Here is a 25,997-nt window from a genome sequence, read left to right as displayed (position 1 = left end):
GCGTGCTAGCTAAGACATCCCATTATTATGCACGTATGTATAGAGAGGCTGTAGAGATTTTTAAACACCACAATAATTTTAACAGGAAAGAAGAAGGCTTGAAGTTAGATAAGATATGGCGATCGACTTTGTACCAAAGATGTGACAATCGATTACCTTCGATCGAGAGTAATGACGCCAGCCAGAGATAGTTTTACTGTTGACAACACGTGATGAGTGGTGGCGCCCTCTACGCGCTCTATATAAACCGGACCTCCACGGCCTAGCAGTCAGTCGTAGACTCACCTCAGATGATGTTGCCCGCAGCTGGCAGCGAAACGTCAGGGAGAAGTATTTCTACTATTGGACCACGGGCTCTTAGCCCGGAAGTTTTAATTACTGAAGTGAAACATTGTCAGTAACTTTTGTAGAAATCAGATTATTGTCACAAGAGTCAAAGGGAGGCAGTAATTGAGAAGGAAGCAATACAGTTCTAGCCTGTCCTTCACGTTCTTTAATCTGTGAATTGAGCAAACAGGAAAGGAAGCTAAGGAGAAATTTGAAAAGAAAATTAAAATTCTGTGTGATGTCCAGAAAAGTAAAATGAGGGTGATGGTATTGCTGAGGGAATTGTGTTAGAGAATGAGTTACTGTGAAAAGATTCGACTGGGTTTCACTTGATAAATGCTTGTAACATTCGATACCATACTGTTCTGCTCTGTGTGTTGTAATGTCCATAGATCCTACTTTGCACCCTCTCCACAAGATATTAGAGACATTGTTGCTCAAGTCTGTCCCACTTTTCTTGCATTGGCTGTCCCAAGGCCATGTAGTATGTGAGAAGGGTTCTTGTGGTAGCACACTTATATTTCAACTGGTCCTAAGTTTGGTTAGTTGGGTTCATTCAGTTGATTACTGCCACCTGCAGGAAGGCGTTTGTACATTATCATCTTGAAAGATAGACCCATTGCCAAAATATTGGCTGTAGGGCTCAAAACATGACTGAATTTGTGGAATTGTACGTCTGTGATTTTCACTAGTAGCTGACCACCTTCACACTCTTCTACCACTATTAATCATCAGGTATTGGACAATTCCTGCACTCGTCAACAAAGAGAAATTAATGCTATGATTTCATGTTGTGTTCCAGGTGTTCCTTTGCCCACTTCTTCTACTCTCCTGCTTTATCTGCATGCCTCACATTTTTACAGCTATGAGATGCTCAAAAGGAGGAACTATAGTTAGAGATTCTTCAGTCCACAACTTCAGAAGTGAGAGTTTAGTATTCTGGTCTTCACTTCCATTTTGGTATCAGTGGGATAAAAATAAAGTGTGTGGATAGGTGAGTTTGATCTGTTGACTAAATTGATGTAGGACCAAAACTTCTTAAGTTTTCTGACAAATTGTTATAGTTTAGCTTCATAGAATACTTCTCATGTGTGGTGCTTACGTCATTATAACTTTGTTCATCATTCTTTTGTTAGCAAGTCTTTGGATTCATTTTAGTGTTCACTGAATGTTTATTTGCTTTTGCGGTAACTTCCTGAGCACTATTGAACATCGATGGATCTTTCACATTAACTGTACAGTATGGCATATACTTCTCTAATGTGCCCCATACAGTACTATCGAGTTTGTACCAAAGGTCCAGCACATTTTTCTCCCAAGATCAATTTTGTGTCACATTTGCTATGTGAGATTGTTTCCGTAGCTAAAACACATTTACACAACCACACAGACATCCAAACATACACACACTTGGCCGCAGCAAGTCTCCAGTGGTCTCACTGAAGTCACGGTTGTGTGTGTGTGTGTGTGTTTTGTAAGATGATGTAAATACTGTTTTGTTTGTATGTTTCTACACACCGTACATCAGTCAGCTATAGGTGAGTGGTCACTTTACTTTATTTTATTTATTACTCTATCCAAGAATTTCCAATATTTGTATACATGTTTAATGGATCCGTACAGCAATGAGATCACCCTAGATCTGGAAAGTGTCAAGATTATGATTTTGGCTTAATTTTAACTTTGTGGCCTGAGGTTCTTCCTGGTACCACAAACATCAGTTAATTTGTGTATTGTGTTTTCTGAAGTAGGAATTGGAGAGCAACACAGTATTTGTCTAAATGAGTGTGTGAAACTACCTAAAACCCACTCTCATCCTGGTCGATGTAGTAGATCAGCAGTCGTTAATTCACCACATGGATTTGATCTGGGTCTATATCATCTTCCCGTCTCGCAAGCTAGTGTGCTGCACATTAAGTTAAATGAGGCTTTCATTAGATTACAGCTGAATATGTAACAATTTTACAGTGAAACTACTAAAATTAAAGCTGATATCAATCCAGCAATTGGTTTGAACGCCACAGCGCTTAACAAGGTATGAGTCTACTAGATGTGACATTCCATCACCTTCCTCTGGTTTTAGGGGCTCTGCAGTTTAATCTGGACTCTGAACCATGACACAACTTGGCTCTTTTCACATTAACAAACATTAACAGAAGTGATAAATAATAGGTCAGTTCCACATCAGCGTTATTAATAGATTCCATGCTAGTTATATATTGCCCACCCTATAGAAGTCTGGGGACTATCTGAGGTCTAGCCCCAGACCTTTTGATCAGTATTTAACCCCTAAGTCACACTGTGAAGCTACTACTGTATTACAAGAACAACAATAAATGATTAGTAACTTCACATTTAAAAGAATTCAATTTCAGAACAATTTAACAGGTCCAGTTTTTACCAAATGATTGAGCAGTCAGTTTGACAGTATATCTTTACATATAAAAGTAGATTTTTTTATTGAGGGGTTGGCGTGTGGGGAAAACACACTGTTGGTGTTGTATACCTGTAATAGTTGAAAAGGACTGATAGCTTTCTCATGCAATAGTCTTAGGGATTGTTGCTTGATTGATCTCAGCTACAGTGATATACTAATTAGGAAAAAGGCTGAAACATGTCCATAGTGTAAATACACTCCTGGAAATGGAAAAAAGAACACATTGACACCGGTGTGTCAGACCCACCATACTTGCTCCTGACACTGCGAGAGGGCTGTACAAGCAATGATCACACGCATGGCACAGTGGACACACCAGGAACCGTGGTGTTGGCCGTCGAATGGCGCTAGCTGCGCAGCATTTGTGCACCGCCGCCGTCAATGTCAGCCAGTTTGCCGTGGCATACGGAGCTCCATCACAGTCTTTAACACTGGTAGCATGCCGCGACAGCGTGGACGTGAACCGTATGTGCAGTTGACGGACTTTGAGCGAGGGCGTATAGTGGGCATGCGAGAGGGCTGTACAAGCAATGATCACACGCATGGCACAGCGGACACACCAGGAACCGCGGTGTTGGCCGTCGAATGGCGCTAGCTGCGCAGCATTTGTGCACCGCCGCCGTCAGTGTCAGCCAGTTTGCCGTGGCACACGGAGCTCCATCGCAGTCTTTAACACTGGTAGCATGCCGCGACAGCGTGGACGTGAACCATATGGGCAGTTGACGGACTTTGAGCGAGGGCGTATAGTGGGCATGCGGGAGGCCGGGTGGACGTACCGCCGAATTGCTCAACACGTGGGGCGTGAGGTCTCCACAGTACATCGATGTTGTCGCCAGTGGTCGGCGGAAGGTGCACGTGCCCGTCGACCTGGGACCGGACCGCAGCGACGCACGGATGCACGCCAAGACCGTAGGATCCTACGCAGTGCCGTAGGGGACCGCACCGGCACTTCCCAGCAAATTAGGGACACTGTTGCTCCTGGGGTATCGGCGAGGACCATTCGCAACCGTCTCCATGAAGCTGGGCTACGGTCCCGCACACCGTTAGGCCGTCTTCCGCTCACGCCCCAACATCGTGCAGCCCGCCTCCAGTGGTGTCGCGACAGGCGTGAATGGAGGGACGAATGGAGACGTGTCGTCTTCAGCGATGAGAGTCGCTTCTGCCTTGGTGCCAATGATGGTCGTATGCGTGTTTGGCGCCGTGCAGGTGAGCGCCACAATCAGGACTGCATACGACCGAGGCACACAGGGCCAACGCCCGGCATCGTGGTGTGGGGAGCGATCTCCTACACTGGCCGTACACCACTGGTGATCGTCGAGGGGACACTGAATAGTGCACGGTACATCCAAACCGTCATCGAACCCATCGTTCTACCATTCCTAGACCGGCAAGGGAACTTGCTGTTCCAACAGGACAATGCACGTCCACATGTATCCCGTGCCACCCAACGTGCTCTAGAAGGTGTAAGTCAACTACCATGGCCAGCAAGATCTCCGGATCTGTCCCCCATTGAGCATGTTTGGGACTGGATGAAGCGTCGTCTCACGCGGTCTGCACGTCCAGCACGAACGCTGGTCCAACTGAGGCGCCAGGTGGAAATGGGATGGCAAGCCGTTCCACAGGACTACATCCAGCATCTCTACGATCGTCTCCATGGGAGAATAGCAGCCTGCATTGCTGCGAAAGGTGGATATACACTGTACTAGTGCCGACATTGTGCATGCTCTGTTGCCTGTGTCTATGTGCCTGTGATTCTGTCAGTGTGATCATGTGATGTATCTGACCCCAGGAATGTGTCAATAAAGTTTCCCCTTCCTGGGACAATGAATTCACGGTGTTCTTATTTCAATTTCCAGGAGTGTAGAAACTTATTTTGTTTGCATGTTTTAAATGTATTACTGCTATATGTCAGCTGTAAAGTAATCTCTTTTATGAAGTAGTTGTGTTCATTTAATCCAAAACTTAATTATAAACAGTATTCTTAGTTTCTCCTCCAGGTGCAAAAATAAATTAATTTTTGAGTGAACCTATTCTTGAGCCAGCAACGTAAAGCTTCACGGGGGTGAAACACGGTGATCTCAGTTCCGTTTCACAGTACTTAATAGAATACCCCTGTGATTTAATAATCAAACTGTGGAAAATCCAGGATGGAATAATAACAATAATGTGGTCTCAGCAGCCAGAGACTGTGGCCATGTATGTGTGAGTTTCATTTGTGTGAGTGTGTGTGTGTATTAATATTTGACTATCTTGAAATTGTTTAAGTAGTCATTTGTTTGGTAGGCTCCCATCCACAAGTCTGTCAGTGGTTTAGAAAGAACAGTCCAACAGAAACAGACATAAAGTAACTTTAAAAAGAGGACCCTATTCTGTGAGCCTTTAAGAGAGTGCATGTCAGTTTAAGGGTTTACACCAGAATAGACCTACTGAGTTGCTTTTTGTACTCACACCATATTTTTTTTATTCTTAGTGCATGTCATTTTGATGGTTAGTGTTATGTAGGTGGCAAATTGAGTAGCTTACATAGAGAGTGGAGTTCCTTGTTAGAGAGCACACCAGAGAAAATAGTTATTGACAAGCAGTGGTAAGCATTCTCAGGTGCCTAAATAATTTGCAGCAGGAGATCCTTGGATCTACTTAACAGATGTTCTGATCACTCTTTTCTGATCACTTTTTTTTTTAAGCAAGAGAAAGAGTTTCTACAAAAAACACAATTTCATCCAACATAATGGAGTGCACCTAAGTAAAATAAGCTGTATTTTTAACTCTGTGGTCCCTAATATGAGAAGATATTCTTTATACAAAAGTCTTTGAGCTCACACTTTTCACAGTTTGAAGTAACTGATATTCCCGGTTGTGTTTAACTGAAGACCTAGGCACTTCCTGTTATCGACTATCTGTAATTTGCTAGTCTTTTTAAAGGGGAATCGGTCCAGTTGAAGAGTTTTGGTAGTACATTTTTTGGTGCCTGTGGTTGACAGATTTTCACTTACAATGTCATCTGCAAATTTAGTACATTTTCACTCATGATTCTCAGCTACCAATGGATATTAATCATAAATCAGAAACAATAAAAGACCCAGATACACTCCAGGATGTACGACTCATCAGCCTGATGCAACAGTTACTCCTGGTTTTCATTCCACAGCTTCCAAAATTACTTTCTGCATTCTGTTGCTGAGACAAGATTTCTGCAGATTAGCTAATGGACCCCTGAAGCCTTGCTGCTGGATTTTCTTTAATAGCAGTTTGTGATAAGCATGATAAAAGAATTGTTGAAGAAGACAAATCCTTAATTGGATAGTAGCCATGGCAATCTACAAGACCCGGAATGGATAAAGTAACAGTAACAACAATGTAGGAAAAGACAGATTGCTACTTACTGGAAAGAAGACACATCAAGTTGCAGACAGGCACAATTGAAAGACACTTACACAAAAATAACAATAAAATGACACAGGTTAATCAAATACCCAGTGGTGACCTACAACTGTTTAATGAAGCTAAGATATTGTCCTCAAATGTTAAGATTGCCTGTTAAGTCATACGTTCCGTAGAACCCAAATTGCCTTTTATTTAAAATTCAGACAAGCCAGACAACTTTTTGAATATGCAAATCAAAAAGATTTGGTTTGCATCTGGATCACACATTTGTCATGGCATAATATTTCAGTGGTTCATCTGGCCACCATCTTCAGCTGACAGAGCTGTTTGCCAGAGCTCACTGGAACTGATTCCTGCTGTGAACAGAAGACCTTTTATACACCACAGAGAAATATTATGTCAACATAACTGTATGATCCAGCTGCAGACATAAGAAGAATATAAGGAATTAATATGCAGGGAAAGTTTACATGGTCACAACTTTTAGGATGCTTTGAAAATACTGTAAGAAGTGAAATTAATCAAATAGATTCCATATCTCATGATTTTGTTATCTCAGTTGTTGATTTTGCCCAATAAGTACATATAGTTTGTTTATCCAGTCAGTTCTCTGGAATGCATACTCTATATTCTTTTTGGAAATACGTTTTCAAACATTGTTAAATTTAGTATTGGCATCTTTTTTTAAATAAATAAGATTCCATTCAAATATTTGGAGGCAGTTGTAAAACTTTTGATTTGTATCATTATTTACGAGCTTGTTTGTTCTGTAGGCGAGGGGTTCCAAAACTCTTCCCATGATGGAACAATTTGAGAATCCTGATACTTTGGTGGAACACCTTGCCTATTTTGAAGCTTGATAAAATTTTAAAACAGTGCAAAAACTTGTTTTATTCAGTGATTTTTTTATTGGAATCATAACTAACACTAAAGAGACAAGAAACACATCAGAATGTTGAGCTCTTATTCAGTTCCCGCAGAACACCAGCGTTTGGCAGAACACAGTTTGGGAAACCCTGCTCTAGACCACTACCAGTTTACTAAAGTGTTGCGGCTATATGTCATGAACAATGTCTTCTTCTACATTTTTTGTGGAGTTTATCTTCATTAAAAAAGAAATAAAATGTATTCACTAACGTAATTTGATTAGCTTAAAGGACATAATTTATTTCAAAAAATTGTTGCTTTAGTAAGAAACTTATTGTTACAGATTGCCCATGAAGCAAGATAGCAACGACACTGGATTATCTACACTTCCAACGCGTTTGACACGGTCTCAAAATCCTGCTTTTGTTGCAAAACAAAGGAGTTTCTTACAGAAAGTGACCAGGTCCTCAAGTGGTAGTTATAGTGCTGTGAAAGTACAAAATGAAGAAATGGAAGAGCAGAGGGATGATGATGATGAGGATGGTGATGATGATACATTTACTGCCTCAAAGACATATGTTAAGAGGAAAAGAGAGAGAAGTGAAGGACCTGCTGATCCACTGTCAATGGACCAAGATGATACACAGAAGACGAAGGCAGCCAGATTAAACAATTCAGCTGACGTCAAACTAGAGGTATAACATAATTATGACATCTAGTGAGATTTCAGTGTATATCCTTACCAGTGACAAAATATTACTTTGTACTGCACTTCCCTTCGATCATAGGCTCATAAATAATTATGCCACCACAATGTGATAATTTCTTCCTTATCAAGAATCACATCTCATTCATAAATTGTTTTTCATATTTGAATTATTTGCTTGTCTGCCAGCAATCTTTCTTTCTTGTCATGGAGAGAATCAGTGGAGTAAATGGACTTACATTAGTCAGCCAGCTTTCTGTCTACACCAGTGACATTTCTTTGTAAGTCTTCAAGAAGATGTACTGTCAGTAATCAACAACAATGGTCCCTGCATTGGCACATCTCCTAACATTAAGAGAGAAGAAGATTTGGAAAAATGATATACTGTTGGGAGATTATGTGACTGGCTTAAGTTCTTTAATTTTTTATATACATTTTTATGACACGATCACATGAGTGTTTCACAATGCTGTAACTGGTTTTGACCAGCCTGTGGTCATCTTCAGACATACTGCAATCAGTTTCCATTATCTTGTCAACATTACTATCTGGAGGTGGCCACTGGTTGGTTGTAACTGGTTACATTGTTGTAAAATGCTTGTGATAAGTAACTGTCCAGCAGACCCATATGAATATAAAAATGTGTTACTGTTGTATTTTTTTCCTGGTTTTCAGGTATTTTATGACTTGTACACTGTATTTCATTAGTGTGTAGACTAGCTGCTCTGTTTATGCCTTTGTGCATATTTGTATTTGAGACTTCTGCTTGAAGATGACGACTAATATCTGAAATTGAAACTGCAATTAATAAAAGATAAAATAATATTTGAGAGCCATAAGTGGAAACAACTAAGTTTAATCATGTGATTGTGCCATAAAAAGTATTAAAAAAATATCACAAATGACACTGCATCAGTGATGAGCCAAGGAAGAATTGGAGACACACACACACACACACACACACACACACACACACACACACACACACACACACACATTCATATTCACACACTGTACATCTACATTGCCCTGGTTATGCAGCTTGACTGGATTGAAGAGTTGTGTTTGGTGGAATGGGGAGAAAGGAGACACATTTTGAATTTGTAATCCTCCTGGCGTTGTTATCTGCTAGTCTCTGCCCCACACCCACTTCCACCCCTGCCCACTGACCCTAACTTTATTCATATTGCACGTAAACATTTTTTACAAACTTACTCTTCTTCTTCTTCTTCTTCTTCTTCTTCTTCTGTCTCCCCGTCCTAATCCACTCTCTCCATACCATCACGCACTGCACACTACTTCCCCTGCCTGCAACCAGAACAAGCTCAACGGTGCCACATTCCTATCCTGTGCACCTGCCACCATTCCCTCCCAACAATGAGGCATCCTTCCCCAACCCTACTTCCCACTCCCAGTCTCCTTTCTCCACATGCCCACTCCAGCCAACACAACCTCTCACCCTGTCCGAAGCAAGAAAGCAATAATTTTTAGTTAAAATTCATATTTTCATCTAATGAAGCAGTCCAAAATTCAAAATTAATTTTCTCCAGCTAAAAAAATAAACAAATAAATAAAATAAAAAATACACAGGATGCCTGACCGCAACACTGCTGTTTGCAAGACTGTTTTACTTTTTTAAATTAATTCTTCCACTCACAATAAAGGATGGCAGCCAAAAACAGTTGCAGGATAGAATTTTTTTATTAAAATTCTTAATAAAAAAATTCTATCCTGCAACTGTTTTTGGCTGCCATCCTTTATTGTGAAGAATTTAACAGTTGCTGCTGCAGCCATGTTTAAAATCTTGAAATTCTTCCTCTAACTTAATTTCATTTTATTGAAATTTTTGTTATCTAGAGTTCTTGTCAAAGTTGTGATTACAGGATGCTTCTGGAAAGTAAAGTGTCACTTTCTCTTCTTCTTCTTCTTCTTATCTTTTTGTGATATGGCAGAGCAGATCAGTTGGTGAGGGTGGAGGGGACCTTTAGCTTTCCATTAGTAATTAGCTCAATTGCCTCCTTGTCCTTCGATGATTAGGGTGGTCTTTTTGTGTGAACATCTACGTAGGTGTTGCATCAGACTTACAGTGGAGACATTTTTATAGCAATGATATGCACTTTAGGTTTTGCGTGAAGCTCGGCAAGACACCTCTGGAAAAGTTTGGAATGCTAAATGAAACCTTCAGGGATTATTGCCCTTACACATTATAGTCGAACAGGTGGCATAAGATGTTGAGAGAAGACTGAGAGGAAGTCGCTGATGAGGCCTGCACAGAATACCTGTCAACATCACGTGACTCATATGCATCAATTACTGAATTCAGAACGTTGAATGAGTGTTTGCTTGATGTGAGAATTATTGGACTTGCCGAAAACGATTGTTCATGAGATTGTATTGGTAGACTTGGCCATGCAGAAGATTCGTACAACACTTGTGCCATGAATTTTGACCACAGTGTGTTAAGAACTCTGACAACTCTGTGAAGATGATCCCAATTTCATGGGTAACAAGATCTCTGAGAACGAGTCAGGGTATTTAGTACTATCCAGAGTGAAAGAGACAAGAGTGCAGAATGACTAACAATGTCACTGCAATGCCAGGAGGTGGCTTGCAGAAGCAGGTCCCGCATGAAGTCCATGCGCCCCTCCCCTTTCTCTCTCTCTCTCTCTCTCTCTCTCTCTCTCTCTCTCTCTCCCCCTCCCTCCCTCTCTCTTCCCCCCCTCTCCGTCAGACTCTCTCTCTCTCTCTCTCTCTCTCCCCCTCCCTCCCTCTCTCTTCCCCCCCCCTCTCCGTCACTCTCTCTCTCTCTCTCTCTCTCTCTCTCTCTCTCTCTCTCCTTCCCTCCCTCTTGCTTTCTCTCTTTCTCCACCCCCCACCCTCTCTTTCTCTTTTATGCAAAATGCAAAGGTGGTAGTGCACCATGAGTTCGTACCCTAAGGCCAGGCCATCAACATTTGGTTGTCTTGAGTTCCACACTTTGTAGAAACTGTCTCAAAACTACTTCAATGGCTTTCGTGAAGAGCATTCCCATTGATGAGTTCCAGAAATTTTGTGGCATATGGAAATCACACTGGCAGTAATGTATTGATGCAGAAGGGTAATACTTTAAAAGAATTTGAAGGTATTGAACCTATCCTATCAATAAATTTCTGGATAAATCCTGTACAATTTGCTTTTTTTAGCTTTCCATAGTTTCCATCTTAAAATGGCTTCATTCAATCAGCATTCTCCTTTACTGTTTTACTCTGATTCTGTTTTCCAGTTTTTGTGTTAAAATCCAGGAATTGGCACAGGAATTAAAGAGATTTCTCTTTGGATGGTAAAAGAGATCACTGGTCATGTAAAATTCTAAGCTCCAGTATCTTTCCATTTCTTTTTTTGTTTTTGCATCATTTCCAGTTGCTCACTTACTGAATGATAACATTTGTCTGGGTTTCCCAGGTATTTGTGCAATGGAGTGTAATGTTGTTCTACTAAGTTGTAGTATGTTGTTGCTTCATCCAAGTTGTTTGCCTTGACATTTGTTTTGTGACATTAGTATCCTTAACCATGTGTGTCACACTTGACAGAGTTCTGTCTAATATATTTTATAGATCATCTGCCAGTCGGGCAGTTACATTAGAAAATTTAAAGAGAGAAATGGATAGGTTGAGTGAGAGAGGGGGGACAGGGGGGGGGGGGGGGGGGGGGAGAGAGAGAGAGAGAGAGAGAGAGAGAGAGAGAGAGAGAGAGAGAGAGAGAGAGAAGATCCAACAAAGAAGGGCATGTTTCATCACGGGATCACTTGGTTATTGTGAGAGTATTACCAAGATTACCAACAGACTCTATTGGCAAACATTACAAGAAAGGCATTGTTCATCATGGAGAGGATTATAGGTGAAATTTAAAGAAAGCACTTTCTGGAAAGAGTTGGACGACATATTAGTTACTCCCACATACAGGGTGTTACAAAAAGGTACAGCCAAACTTTCAGGAAACATTCCTCACACAAATAAAGAAAAAATGTTATGTGGACATGTGTCCGGAAACGCTTAATTTCCATGTTAGAGCTCATTTTAGTTTTGTCAGTATGTACTGTACTTCCTCGATTCACCGCCAGTTGGCCCAATTGAAGGAAGGTAATGTTGACTTCGGTGCTTGTGTTGACATGCGACTCATTGCTCTACAGTACTAGCATCAAGCACATCAGTATGTAGCATGAACAGGTTAGTGTTCGTCACGAATGTGGTTTTGCAGTCGTGCAATGTTTACAAATGCTGAGTTGTCAGATGCCCATTTGATGTATGGATTAGCACGGGGCAATAGCCGTGGCGCGGTAAGTTTGTATCGAGACAGATTTCCAGAACGAAGGTGTCCCGACAGGAATACGTTCGAAGCAATTTGATCGGCGTCTTAGGGAGCACGGAACATTCCAGCCTATGACTCGCGACTGGGGAAGACCTAGAACGACGAGGACACCTGCAATGGACGAGGCAATTCTTCGTGCAGTTGACGATAACCCTAATGTCAGCCTCAGAGAAGTTGCTGCTGTACAAGGTAACGTTGACCACGTCACTGTATGGAGAGTGCTACGGGAGAACCAGTTGTTTCCGTACCATGCACAGCATGTGCAGGCACTATCAGCAGCTGATTGGCCTCCACGGGTACTTTTCTGCGAATGGTTCATCCAACAATGTGTCAATCCTCATTTCAGTGTAAATGTTCTCTTTACGGATGAGGCTTCATTCCAACGTGATCAAATTGTAAATTTTCACACTAAACATGTGTGGGCTGACGAGAATCCGCACGCAATTGAGCAATCACGTCATCAACACAGATTTTCTGTGAACGTTTTGGCAGGCATTGTTCGTGATGTCTTGATTGGGCCCCACGTTCTTCCACCTACGCTCAATGGAGCATGTTTATCATGATTTCATACGGGATACTCTACCTTTGCTGCTAGAACATGTGCCTTTACAAGTACGACACAACATGTGGTTCACGCACGATGGAGGTCCTGCACATTTCAGTCGAAGTGTTCGTACGCTTCTCAACAACAGATTCGGTGACCGATGGATTGGTAGAGGCGGACCAATTCCATGGCCTCCACGCTCTCCTGACCTCAACCCTCTTGATTTTCATTTATGGGGGCATTTGAAAGCTCTTGTCTACGCAACCCCGGTACCAAATGTAGAGACTCTTCGTGCTCGTATTGTGGACGGCTGTGATACAATACGCCATTCTCCAGGGCTGCATCAGAGCATCAGGGATTCCATGCGACAGAGGGTGGATGCATGTATCCTCGCTAACGGAGGACGTTTTGAACATTTCCTGTAACAAAGTGTTTGAAGTCACGCTGGTACATTCTGTTGCTGTGTGTTTCCATTCCATGATTAATGTGATTTGAAGAGAAGTAATAAAATGAGCTCTAACATGGAAAGTAAGCGTTTCCGGACACATGTCCACATAACATATTTTCTTTCTTTGTGTGTGAGGAATGTTTCCTGAAAGTTTGGCCATACCTTTTTGTAACACCCTGTATATCCTGCATAATGACCACAACAAGAAAATTCGAGAAATTAGAGCCCATACAGAGGCTTACCGACAATTATTCTTTCCATGCAGTATTTGTGAGTGGAGAAAGGTTTGGGGGTGGGGAGGGGGGGATCAATTAGTGGTATAAGAAATACCCTCCTCCACACGCCATTAGCAGGCTTGTGGATTGTGATTTAGACATAGTTTTGTAGTGAAGTGCAGTGGGAGGATGGACAGAACTTCTGGTCAGCCAAGTACAGGGTTACCTAATCAAATAAGAGTCTAGTACTGAATAAGAAAATAGGAATGCAGGTAAGCTGTTATCAACAGCAAAGTGAACTCATTATCATAGCCTAGATGGATATTAAGTACACCCATTACATAGTACAAGTTTATGTGCCTTGCAGCTCTGTAAATGAAGAGACTGAAAGAATGCACAATAAACGTAAAGAAATTGATCAAATAGTTAACAGAGATGAAAAGAAAATTGTGATGGGAGATTGATTGTAGGAAAAGGAAGGAAAATTGTTGGAGAATTGGGGATGAGGGAAGGATTGAAAGGGGAAGCAGCATGGTAAAATTTTACATACAGCAAAATTTAATCATTCCAGTTACTTGGTTTAGAAAACATGAAACAAGATTGTATTCATGGAAGGAACCAGAAGACTCCTGGAAAGTTTCATACAGTTTATATAATGGAATGTCAGAGGTTTAGAAACCTGATTTTTAAACTGCCAGATATTTTTAGAAGCAGACGTGGAGTTTGAACATGAACTGCAAATTACAACTCAAGAAGTTGCAGAGGGATAGAAAATGGAGGAGACCTGGATCAACTGAAAAAATTAGACGCGACTGGCAGTTTCGAAGGGAGGAAATATTAAAATATGGTAAATCACTGAGCAAAGAAGAACCAAAAAATAAGATTGACAGCAGTGCAGAATGATTAAGCTGGAATGGTTAGAGGAGAAGTACAAAGCTGTGTAAGCATGTATGATTATGAGAGAGAGAAATTCCACCTATAGGAAGAGTAAACAGACCTTTGGAGAAAAGAGAGGCATCTCTATGAATTTCAAGAGAGCAAAAGGCAAATCAGTACTAAGCAAAGAGGGGAAGGCTGTAAGGTAGTAGCAATGTAGAGAAAGAATGTACACTGGAAATGAACTTGATGACAGTATTATAGAAAGGGAAGAGGAAGGTGAGATGGGAGATAAGATACTGCAAGACGAATTTGAGGGAGCACTGAAAATTCTGAGCTGAAACAAGCTCTGGGAGTAGATGAAACTCACCTGTACGAGTGTTGCCCAGAAACTAATGCACCGCATGTTTTTCTCAGCCAAAAACAAAGCTACAAATGTGAAACATTATGTATTATTATTTGAAGTCTCCTGAGTGAGAATGCCAAGTCTCCGTCACTTCCGACAAATAGGGTAGCTGCAGGACAGTTTCAAAATGGCGTCTGTAGGTGATGTATGTTACAAGCAACATGCCGTCATTGAATTTCTCATTGCAGAGAAAGAAACTGTGGGGAATATTCACAAATGCTTGTCCAAAGTCATCTGCTGTCAACAGAAGCACTGTTAGTCACTGGGCACGTAGGGTGAGGTCATCAGAAAGCAATTCGACAGAGCTCTACAATTTGCAGCAGTCTGGGAGACCATCCATGGCTGTCACATCTGACATGTTGCAGCGAGCTGATGTCATTCATGAGGACTGGCACATTATGTGGAAGATATTTTGAGAATGATGAGCAGGTGATTCACACAGTGAAGCTCTAGCTCTGCCACCAGGACAAGGGTTGGTACCGACAGGGCATACACACCTTTGTTTTGTGCTGAAGGAAGGTCATAGAACAGAATGGAGATTGCATGGAAAAATAGGGTATGTAGATAAAACACCATCCTTTTGTGTGTGTAATTCTCATTATGTTTAATAAAGAATTGATGAAGAAGAAAAAATGTGCTGCATTACTTTGTGGACAAACCACGTGATCACTGAGATCCATTGGAGAACCAGCCATGACAAACCTATTTCACCTGATAGCAAGATATGAGACAGGTGAAATGCCCTCAGACTTAAAGGACAAATAATCCAGATTCCAAAGAAGGCAGGTGTAGTCAGTTGTGCAGATTACTGACCCATCTGTTAAATAAGTCACAGTTGCAAAATACAAACTCAGTTTATTTACAGAAAATGAGAAAACTAATACAAACAAATCTTCGAGAAGGTCAGTTGGGCCCCAGAGGAATGTAGGAGAACGTGGGACAGCAAAGAAAGGCAAACTTAATATTTTAAGTGTTTATTGCTTTAGAGGAAGCTTTTGACAATGTTAACTGGAATACACTCTTGAAATTCTGAAGAAAACAGGGGTAAAATACCAGAAGTGAAAGGTTATCTACAACTTTTACAGAAACCCGACTGCTGTTATAGGAGCTGAAGCACCTGAAAGGAAGGAAGTGAAACAGGGTTGTAGCTTATCTGTCATATTATTCAATTTGTACATTGAGCAAGAAGTAAAGAAAAACAGAGGAGTTTGGGGAGGTAATTTAAGTTCAAGGAGATGAAATAAAAAATTCAAGGTTTTCCAATGACATTGTAATTTTGTCTTAGGTGGCAGAGAATCTGAAAGAGCAGTTGAACATAATGCACAATGTCTTGAGAAGAGGTTATAAGATGAACATTGCGAAAAGTAATATAAGATTAATCAAATGCAGTTTAATTAAATGAGGTGATAGTGAAGGAAAAGATTAGGAAAAGACACAATAATAGTAGGAGATGTGAACAGCAAAGTAACTGACAGTGGCTGAACTAGAGGGAAAATGAACTGGACACTGGCAATAGCAAGAAAAGCATTAATGAAAAAGAGGAATTTCATAACATTGACTATAAATTTAAATTATAAGGATTGTTTCCAGTAAGTATTTATTTGGATTGGAGCCTTGCACAGAAGTGAAATGTGGATGTAAGCATTTGAGACAAGAAGAGGTTAGTATGTTGAAATGTGATGCTTTAGGATAATTTTGGAGATTAGATCAGTAGATATGGTAACTAATGAAGTAGTACTGATTCAGATTGAGGAGAAAATACTGCATAAAGGAGTTGCCAGTTTGTTGATGGTGGGAAACGTGGGATGTAAAAATTCTAAAGTGAGACACAGCTTGACTACAATATGGAGGTTAAAATTGGTGTATGTTGCAATACTTATACAGAGATGAAGAGACTTGCACAGAATAGGTTAACGTGGAGAGTTGCATTAAATCAGTCTTTGGATTGAAGACTCCAACAACAGTTGCATATTACACGAAGAGTGCAGTGTTCACTGCAAGTGTCAGATGTTTTGAGAGTCCTTTGTCCTTCCGCCTTGGTCTCCTAAAATTGGCGTAAATAATTTTGGTGAGTTTGGGTCTTTTTGCATGACTATCTTTTCAGTATTTTTTTTATGAGTGTGATTGGGTTGTCCTGCAGTAGGTGCACTTTATTGAATTTATGTAAAACTTTGTACTCCTGATGTTTCCCGTGTATGTTATTCCGTTTGGATGATCAAATACTGAAATATTCTTTTTGAATCGTGCTAGTTATGCTAGCTCATTTTCATATATAATTTTGAATTTTGTTTCACCTTCTTTTAGAACAAAGTCTACAATTCCCAGTGCCAAACTCATTTCACAGTGGTTCCTAATATCAGTTGATTTTTTGTGTATTAAAATTACAAGAGATACAAAAAATAATTAGCTGTTAGGAGATTGTCATCTGATCCCCAATAAGGGGGTAGATAGAAGCAGAGAATGACCATATCTTTATTTATTCAACATGTGTTAACTGAAGTATTACTGTCCAGGGTCAAGGAATGTATTATGTGCAATTTTTCCCTTTCCCTCGGTCCAGATACAGAAATTATTCTCAGTGCTTCTTAGTAAATGGTACACATTATGCAATATGTTAACTAGTGCCATTTTATAGTGTGCATCTGTAAGAAAGTGTTTAAGATTTATACTTTCACTGTGTGTTTTTCATATTTTCTATTGGCTTTCCAGAAAGATAAGTATTGTTGGACATGCCATAAAGAAGGAGTTGTTCTGATTTGCCACACATGTCCTCGCTCATTCCACTTGCGTTGTGCTCAAATGGAAACTGTTCCTGGTATTGCATGGATGTGTCCTGAGTGTGCAACCATTATGCATGCAGAAAATGTAGATACCAGGTGAGCATGTTAATTAAAATATTTATGAGGAAGTGATACTTGATGCTGTACAAAACAAAAACTGTAGTACTAGATATTGCTGACAATAATAAATACTGTTTTTCCTTTATCAAATGCACACATATAGTAAACATTCAGCCTTTGAATTAAAATAATTGTTGCAAGTAAATTATCTTCTGGTCACTATCATGTTGTGTCTTGACTTGTTATAGCATTTCATTTTCATTTTAGGTCTGCTGCAATGAAGCAATTGAGCCTGGACAGATTTTGCAGCCTGCTTAAATTTGCACTCAACAGGCTGAAGTCTCTTACAGGGGTAAGCAATTAAAACTTCTCCCATCCCTTAAAACAATTCATTCTCTCTCTCTCTCTCTCTCTCTCTCTCTCTCTCTCTCTCTCTCTCTCTCACGTGCATGTGCATGTGCATGTGTGTGTGTGTGTGTGTGTGTGTGTGTGTGTGTGTGTGTGTGTGTGTGGGGGGGGGGGGGGGGTTATGTGCAATAATGTCAGTTGCCCCTCAGGTGTCTGCCTGCTCAGGTAAGCATAGCTCGTGATGTGTGTGCCCCTCCGCCCCCAACCCACAGTGACGTGGCACACGCAGTGTCGCTGCTGCGTGAGTGGTGTGTGGTGCAGTGGGGCTTGGGCAAGACGCATCTAGGCATTGTGCTGTTGAAAAGCTATACATTATTCAACAAATTTAATAATTTTTTTAGTATGGTTTATGTTCACTGATATAGAAAACTATATTCCATTCCCTATTTCACCCTCTTAGGGTGGAATTTTTATTTATTTGTTATGTTTTCATTATATTTTTCTAAAGTAGACTGTGTTCTTCCTGACGATACAAACTCTTCACACCAAATTTCATCAAAATCGGTTCAGTGGTTTAGTCATGAAAAAGTAACAGAGTTACATTTGCATTTATAGCATGAGTATGGAAGTATATATTAAACTCATTGAATATTGTATAAGCATTGTATTCATTCTGTTGAAAAATATAATGTAGAACATATCAACCAATAAAAGCATTTTCAAAATATGATGAAATTCAAAAGTCAAAGAGTAAATGGTGTTACAGGATTCATACGACTAAGGTCATTGGTTAGTTTACAGCAGACATAAGACGTATAAGAAGAGCAGAAAATGCAGTTACTGTTTTTTTTTCCTTTCTCCAGGATGGCAACCATCTTTTGTATGATAAATTACAATCAGTTCAGTGAAATCCATAGACAGGCAGCAGTAGGAGTATTTACAAAGCAATTCAACTGTCCTCCACCTCAGACTAATACAGTTAATAGGTACTGACGACGTTATTTGACCTGATGTGTCTTGAACATTGTCCAGAGCATTTTTACCGTAATGCTATGTAAAGCAGTATTTGACAGTGTTCATAACCTTACCCATCTTAGGGCAAAAGTACTTACAAAAGTAATTATGGAGAAATTTGAGTGTTTCAGTACTGAAAAGGACTGTTACCAGAAAATGTGTAGCATGTCAATAGTGCAAAGTTGGTAGCAATACACATGAGCCAGTGGAAGACTTTCCAGAGGCAACAGGCCATTTCTCCCAGACACCTATTGACCCCATGGGCCTCTTTCCATCATCAGAGGCTTATCGCGATATATATTTATGGCTGTTAATTGAAAGACTTGTTTGGTGGAGGTGACACCTGTCAGTGACATCTCAGAGGAAACAACAGCAAGAACCATAGGATTTTCCATTATAGCTATCCAGCTTGTGTCCCTACGGATCAAGGATGGCAATTTGACTCAACACTGTTCCTCAAACTATTGTAGCTATGTTGATTGAAACACCACCATATGTAAGCAATAGCATGTAGATTGGTGGCATATGAGATTAAAAGCAGTGCTTATGTGCCACAAGAACAGCTGGACTGCCACACTGCCACTGGTTTTACTGGTATCCCCACAGCCCTCAAACCTGTCAGTGGAGCAGTGACAGTGGAAATTGTTTATGGGGAGACTATACATGCTGTTGGAGTTTATTTCATCACTACAGCTGCTCACTGAATCAGTACTACCATTTTTACTGCAATGAGCCAAGAGCCAAATCTGTAAGCTACGCCTTTTGCCAGCATCCTGCCATGGAAACCAAAAAGTTATAGTCCACAAAAACCTTAAAACATCACTGCTTGTCAAGCAAAGAACACATGCAGTGTGCCCACCATTACAACTGCCATATTCTGGATCTTTCCAAGTTGTCAAACACAATGGCAAGCAATGTGCAACAACAAACCACTAACAGTATCATTGGAATGGGTCAAGCCAGCATTTTTGCTGATGCTAGACATTCCTTCACACCGTCAGGAAACCTGGGACTCCACATCGACATCATCACACCCTCCATATAAATATCCAGTAGCTGGCATGATCACTCAGGGTGTATATGACCCGGGACAACCGGGAGATCTGGGAAAAACCTGGGAATTTTTTCATCCGGGAGAAAACTGGGAAAAACCCGGGAATTTTTTAGAATTCCGGGAATTTTTCGTTGTTTTAGTTTTCAGTTAAATTTTTGTAGTTTTGACTGGTAAGAATCAATACTCTAACAAAGGATATTACTGTATCCCGCTACTGCAGAATAATACTGCAACAATAAAACGTGAACAAAAAAATAAATAAATAAAACATGAATTGCAAAGGAAATGTGCCATATACAACAACAAAACACAGTGCTCATACAAGTGTTTGCCTACAGCAAAATGTGTCAAAGACTTTTGGAAGACTATGCAATGCTTCATAACAACAAATTGCCTCCGATGAGTGTGACATCACAACTGTTTACATTAGATTCATTTTAGCAGTTACGAGCGGGCTCATGTGCATGCACATTTGAGTGGCATATGAGTAGTACCTTCTCCCGTTTTCTGGCTACAGATATGTGGCTGCTGCTGTGTAAGCAGTCGCAGCACTCTGTAAGTTGATTTCCTCCCTCGGGCATGGGGTGTATGTGTTGTCCTTAGCATAAGTTAGATTAAGTAGTGTGTAAGTCTAGGGACCGATGACATCAGCAATTTGGTCCCATGATAAAAAAAAATGAGAAGTTGATTTTAGAATGGGTGCATAGTGTATGTGATATCTCTGTCAGGGGAATCCTCGCCGCATCTAGAAATAAACTTTCCTGCAGGCAAAAGGGGACCGGGCTATACAAGCTGAGTGGAGTAAAGCCGAACGAGTGAACGTCAATCGCTGTTTGATTATGTGGTTGTTTGGATTTGCGAATGATCAGCGTTGTTATAATTACTAAGGAAATCCATAGATTCAGACTACTAGAGTGGAAATAAATGACTAACAGGAATAACAGGTAAGAAAGATTACGTATTATCTTCTCGGTGTATCCAGGAAAATGAAAGTTTGTCAGAAAATTTTTGACCAGATCGCTACACTAGTAAGGGCCAGTTGTACAGTCCCTGTCTAGCAGCCGCTTAAGTTCTGTTCTGGAAGTAGTGCGGAAAATGGTTTGTATGAACATAACAACGCCTAACCGGAGAATAATCAGGGATAACTAAACCTGTGATTGTGGCAGGGTTAGTGAAGTTAACCGGCGAATAAGTTTTGACTAAGGCAGGAATAGTTCCAGGATTAGTCATGACGTGATTTTTTGTTAGAACGAGGAAGGAGAGGAAACAGGGACATCACACAAATTAGGGAAGTATATGACGATTCCAAATTTATATTAAAATTTTGTACTACTACTTTTCGATTTCATGTTCGAGAAACTGGAACGTATGAATGAGATGTGAAACTATTTTCTAACATAAAGCTTTTTGCTTGTAGTAGGCCTAATAGGCATTTTATGCTGGTCTTCGTGAATTATATTCTGACGTGTTATAAAAAATGACCATTTGTGTGAAAACAGTCTCGTTTATTTGGTGTGTGTTAAAATTTCTGCAGTGTTAGAAAGGCCTATTTTGTTTTATTTAGCAGACTGTGACAAAATAGACCTAATCAGATCGAGAAACCACACCAGTGTTGGGTACTATTTGTATTAACAGCTTACGCAGTATTAGACAACGATATTTCGAGTTTTCATATAGCAAAATGTTTGACGAACTTTGATGAGATAATAGATTCTGTCTCAGAAAGGAAAGCATGCTATGTGAAGCTGTAGCAAGATTAGAGAGAAAACAGTGCTAGCAGCTAAGATTGAAGAAATATGTACTATATTGCTTGTGTCTTGTCTTTACTGGTTGTATGTATCCTATATTTAATTTAATGTCACCCAAAACAGAAAGTTATTAGCTAGCAGGCAATAAAGACTGCAAATTTTCTGAAGAGTTCTTGTTCTCCCGATTACAAATAATCCCATCCAGTATGAATTGTGAGGGTTTTTTTTTTTAAGGGGGGGGGGGGAGGGGGGGGAGGGGCAGGATGTCAAACCGGCCGACTGGGAGCAGGAGAGGTACCACAGGACATTTTAATTTCCACTGTCCTGAATATCGTTTGATGGCATCCAGTACAAAATATACACGTTTCAATCTCACGGAGCGAAATACAGTGACGTGCGATAGAAGAATGCTGTGTGAAGAGGGGTGGCAGTGCACTCTGGCACACTTAACACCAAATAACATGTCTTACATTTCCTCGAACATATATGTTTTATGTATCAGGCTCTTCAGAAAGATGTGAGCTACAAAATGAAGATATTTTTTAAAATTTGACTTTTTAAATTTTTGACGTATCTCAAACGCCCGAGGGAGGGGGGTGGGGCTGGAAGGGGGGGAGGTATTTCCACTTTTCTGACAGCTATGTATTAATCGCTTTGGAGAACAATGAAGTTATTTTTGTCAGTTTGCTAAAGAAATTTGCCTATTATAAATCTTTTACGCTGAGGCAGTCAACTTGTTTGAAATAAAGTGTTTAGTTCCACACTATTGGCTAATTTCAACTGCTCGCTGCATTTCAAGTGCACGTTTTCATCTTCTAGCACGTATGGCATTATGCCATAATAAAGAATAAAAAATGAGTTAATACAGTATTGGTACTCCAAGAAAATTTACATCCCGAAACCTACTCTGAAAAGCTTAATGTCAGGTCGAGGCCTACTTCATTGGGAATCTGGATATACGAATGTGTGCTTTAAGTATGCACTTTAAATAAGCTATTTTAGTATGGTTCACGAAATTCCGATGCTCTTGGAGTATCCTCTGATGTCTCTTTTCTTTTGTTACGTAATGTAAGATCTTTTAATGTTTTTCACGTATGAACATACAGGCATCCTGCGTCATAGCAGCTGCCAAAGTGCGGTGGCGCCTGTTATCTGGCGCGCTCTGACGACTACTGAAATGAACCCATTTCTAACAGGTAGGGGGAAAATGTTGCGAATGGTGTTTTGAAAAGTGTTACGAATGGTGTTTTGAAAAGTGTTACTTTCAAAGTAAATTTCCTTTTACGCAAGTTGAACTATGTGCGAGAATGTACAATGAATTTCTTAAATCACAGAGCGTTTGATGACGAGCCATTTAGAAGTATTTCGAGCCCAGATCAGTCATTCATGTCGTCATTATGAGCAAATTGATGTAGTGCTGTGGGAAGCTCTCTCTCCTCTGCGGTAGCTAATTTATTTGTGGAAAACTTTGAGGACAAGTGCTGGAATCGGCTAAAAATTTTACTGGCCCATTTGTGTGATATATCTTAAAGTGTAACATGTGCAAAAAATATCAACATTATATGTGAAAGCTTAGCTTCTCTTGCAGCTTGTTAACCTTAGAGACCAATATTATATGTGAAAGCTTTGCTTTTCTTGTAACAACACTATGTATATTAATTTAAAACATTAACGTTTCCTGTTTGTGTATCCGCACTACGTAAGTGATGTTGCTATTAGCTGACTACGTCCCGTGTCCTGTGGTCTGAATATCCATTGTCATCGGCTGGCGGGATCACACGACATGAGCTATGACTGATTTACAAAAGCGCATCGCAATCTCGATTACAATGGTTTGGAAAGTAACATGCGGTGTTTGGTGAAATTCGAATTTATACTTTCGTAATATGAAAATATGCAGTGAACATGTTGCTGCACATCAAAAATCTTTCCAAAAGGAGTTTTCTTCCCTGAGTTTCGTTTTCTAAAGTGCTGGGAAATTCTACGTCTGTGTATAAAAACATAACCATTCAAAGGATTGATAAGTTTTATAGTTCCGAGGGAAAATATACTGTCACTTAATAACACGGAAAAAGTGTGTTTTCATCCAGGAGAAAGTGTATTTTTAACCGGGAATCGGGGAATTTTTTTTCCTTGTCCACGTATACACTCTGTCACTACAACCCAGTGCCATTCTCACCTCAGCAAACAATCCCACTGGAGGTGCCGAAGGCACCTGTGGTTTACACTAGAGCAGACCGACAAGCACATATAAATACCTGCACTTCCCTATAGCTTTGGTGTTCCATAGAGGGGCTGTGTGGGAGGTATCATCTGTGGATAGTGCTTAAAATGTATATATTTTTCTTTGGCTTACTGACAGTTGTCAGTGTTATATTTCCTCTTTGTTTTCTTTTTTTATAGTTCCTTGTTTACTTTCCATTCCAATGTGTATTCTTGCAATTGCCAGGGATAACAACCCTGTTTGAGTTTCTTAAAAGTGAATGTAATTGGTTGATAGTCTCTGTGGATTACAAATGATCTGGCTTCTATGTAAGGGTGGAAATGCCATACAGCTTCACAGTTAGCCAGCTGCTCTCGGTTATACACACTCCAGTCGGTTTGTGCCTCTGTCAACTGACAGAAAATATCTAAAGACTTCCAACACTTCTCAACATATTGATGGAGAGTTGGGCCAATAGCATGCTAGCTAGCTAGCATCTACCACTACAGCTAATGGTACATTACTGACAAGGTGAGACAAGAGAACAGCTTTTTGTGAACTGGCGTTTACCTTTTCAAAGATATGCTGCACCTCTGGAGTCCATGGCAAGGGGTGTTCGTCTGTGGTTTGTTGCGTGCCTGTGCTGCTGTCAGTGATGCCTGTATCTCTTTCGCTCCCAGCAGGTGTTGGTGGTTGTTGTTGTTGTTGTTGTGGTCTTCAGTCCTGAGACTGGTTTGATGCAGCTCTCCATGCTACTCTATCCTGTGCAAGCTTCTTCATCTCCCAGTACCTACTGCAACCTACATCCTTCTGAATCTGCTTAGTGTATTCATCCCTTGGCCTCCCTCTACGATTTTTACCCTCTATGCTGCCCTCCAATGCTAAATTTGTGATCCCTTGATGCCTCAGGACATGTCCTACCAACCTATCCCTTCTTCTGGTCAATTTGTGCCACAAACTTCTCTTCCCCCCCAATCCTATTCAATACTTCCTCATTAGTTATGTGGTCTACCCATCTAATCTTCAGCATTCTTCTGTAGCACCACATTTGGAAAGCTTCTATTCTCTTCTTGTCCAAACTATTTATCGTCCATGTTTCACTTCCATGCATGGCTACACTCCATACAAATACTTTCAGAAATGACTTCCTGACACTTAAATCTATACTCGATGTTAACAAATTTCTCTTCTTCAGAAACGCTTTCCTTGCCATTGCCAGTCTACATTTTATATTCTCTCCACTTCGACCATCATCAGTTATTTTGCTCCCCAAATAGCAAAACTCCCTTACTACTTTAAGTGTCTCATTTCCTAATCTAATTCCCTCAGCATCACCCGACTTAATTAGATTACATTCCATTATCCTTATTTTGCTTTTGTTGATGTTCATCTTATATCCTCCTTTCAAGACACAGTCCATTCCATTCAACTGCTCTTCCAAGTCCTTTGCTGTCTCTGACAGAATTACAATGTCATTGGCGAACCTCAAAGTTTTTATTTCTTCTCCATGAATTTTAATACCTACTCCAAATTTTTCTTTTGTTTCCTTTACTGCTTGCTCAATATACAGATTGAACAACATCGGGGAGAGGCTACAACCCTGTCTCACTCCCTTCCCAACCTCTGCTTCCCTTTCATGACCCTCGACTCTTATAACTGCCATCTGGTTTCTGTACAAATTGTAAATAGCCTTTCGCTACCTGTATTTTACCCCTGCCACCTTTAGAATTTGAAAGAGAGTATTCCAGTCAACATTGTCAAAAGCTTTCTCTAAGTCTACAAATGCTAGAAATGTAGGTTTGCCTTTCCTTAATTTTTCTTCTAAGATAAGTCGTAAGGTCAGTATTGCCTCATGTGTTCCAGTATTTCTACGGAATCCAAACTGATCTTCCCCGAGGTTGGCTTCTACTAGTTTTTCCATTCATCTGTAAAGAATTCGTGTTAGTATTTTGCAGCTGTGGCTTATTAAACTGATTGTTCGGTAATTTTCACATCTGTCAACACCTGCTTTCTTTGGGATTGGAATTATTATATTCTTCTTGAAGTCTCAGGATATTTCGCCTGTTTCATACATCTTGCTCACCAGATGGTAGAGTTTTGTCAGGACTGGCTCTCCCAAGGCAGTCAGTAGTTCCAATGGAATGTTGTCTACTCCGAGGGCCTTGTTTCGACTCAGGTCTTTCAGTGCTCTGTCAAACTCTTCACGCAGTATCATATCTCCCATTTCATCTTC

At 40.4% G+C, this 25,997-nt stretch overlaps 1 protein-coding gene across 5 annotated transcripts in view; it reads left to right on the top strand.

Annotated features, from left to right (window-relative positions):
* LOC124590946 overlaps positions 1-25,997 on the top strand; it is a 278,651-nt gene that overhangs the window by 88,717 nt on the left and 163,937 nt on the right. For all 5 annotated transcript variants that reach the window (XM_047131688.1, XM_047131689.1, XM_047131690.1 and 2 more), the window contains 3 exons: positions 7,359-7,710; positions 17,267-17,433; positions 17,665-17,749. In XM_047131688.1, coding sequence (XP_046987644.1) covers positions 7,366-7,710; positions 17,267-17,433; positions 17,665-17,749 — 597 coding nt within the window. In that variant the 5' untranslated portion in view covers positions 7,359-7,365. The remainder of the gene's footprint in view (positions 1-7,358; positions 7,711-17,266; positions 17,434-17,664; positions 17,750-25,997) is intronic.

Source organism: Schistocerca americana, chromosome 2 (genome assembly GCF_021461395.2).
Source record: "Schistocerca americana isolate TAMUIC-IGC-003095 chromosome 2, iqSchAmer2.1, whole genome shotgun sequence".
Taxonomy (NCBI): Eukaryota; Metazoa; Arthropoda; class Insecta; order Orthoptera; family Acrididae; genus Schistocerca; species Schistocerca americana.
This window is presented reverse-complemented; position numbering and strand designations above follow the sequence as displayed.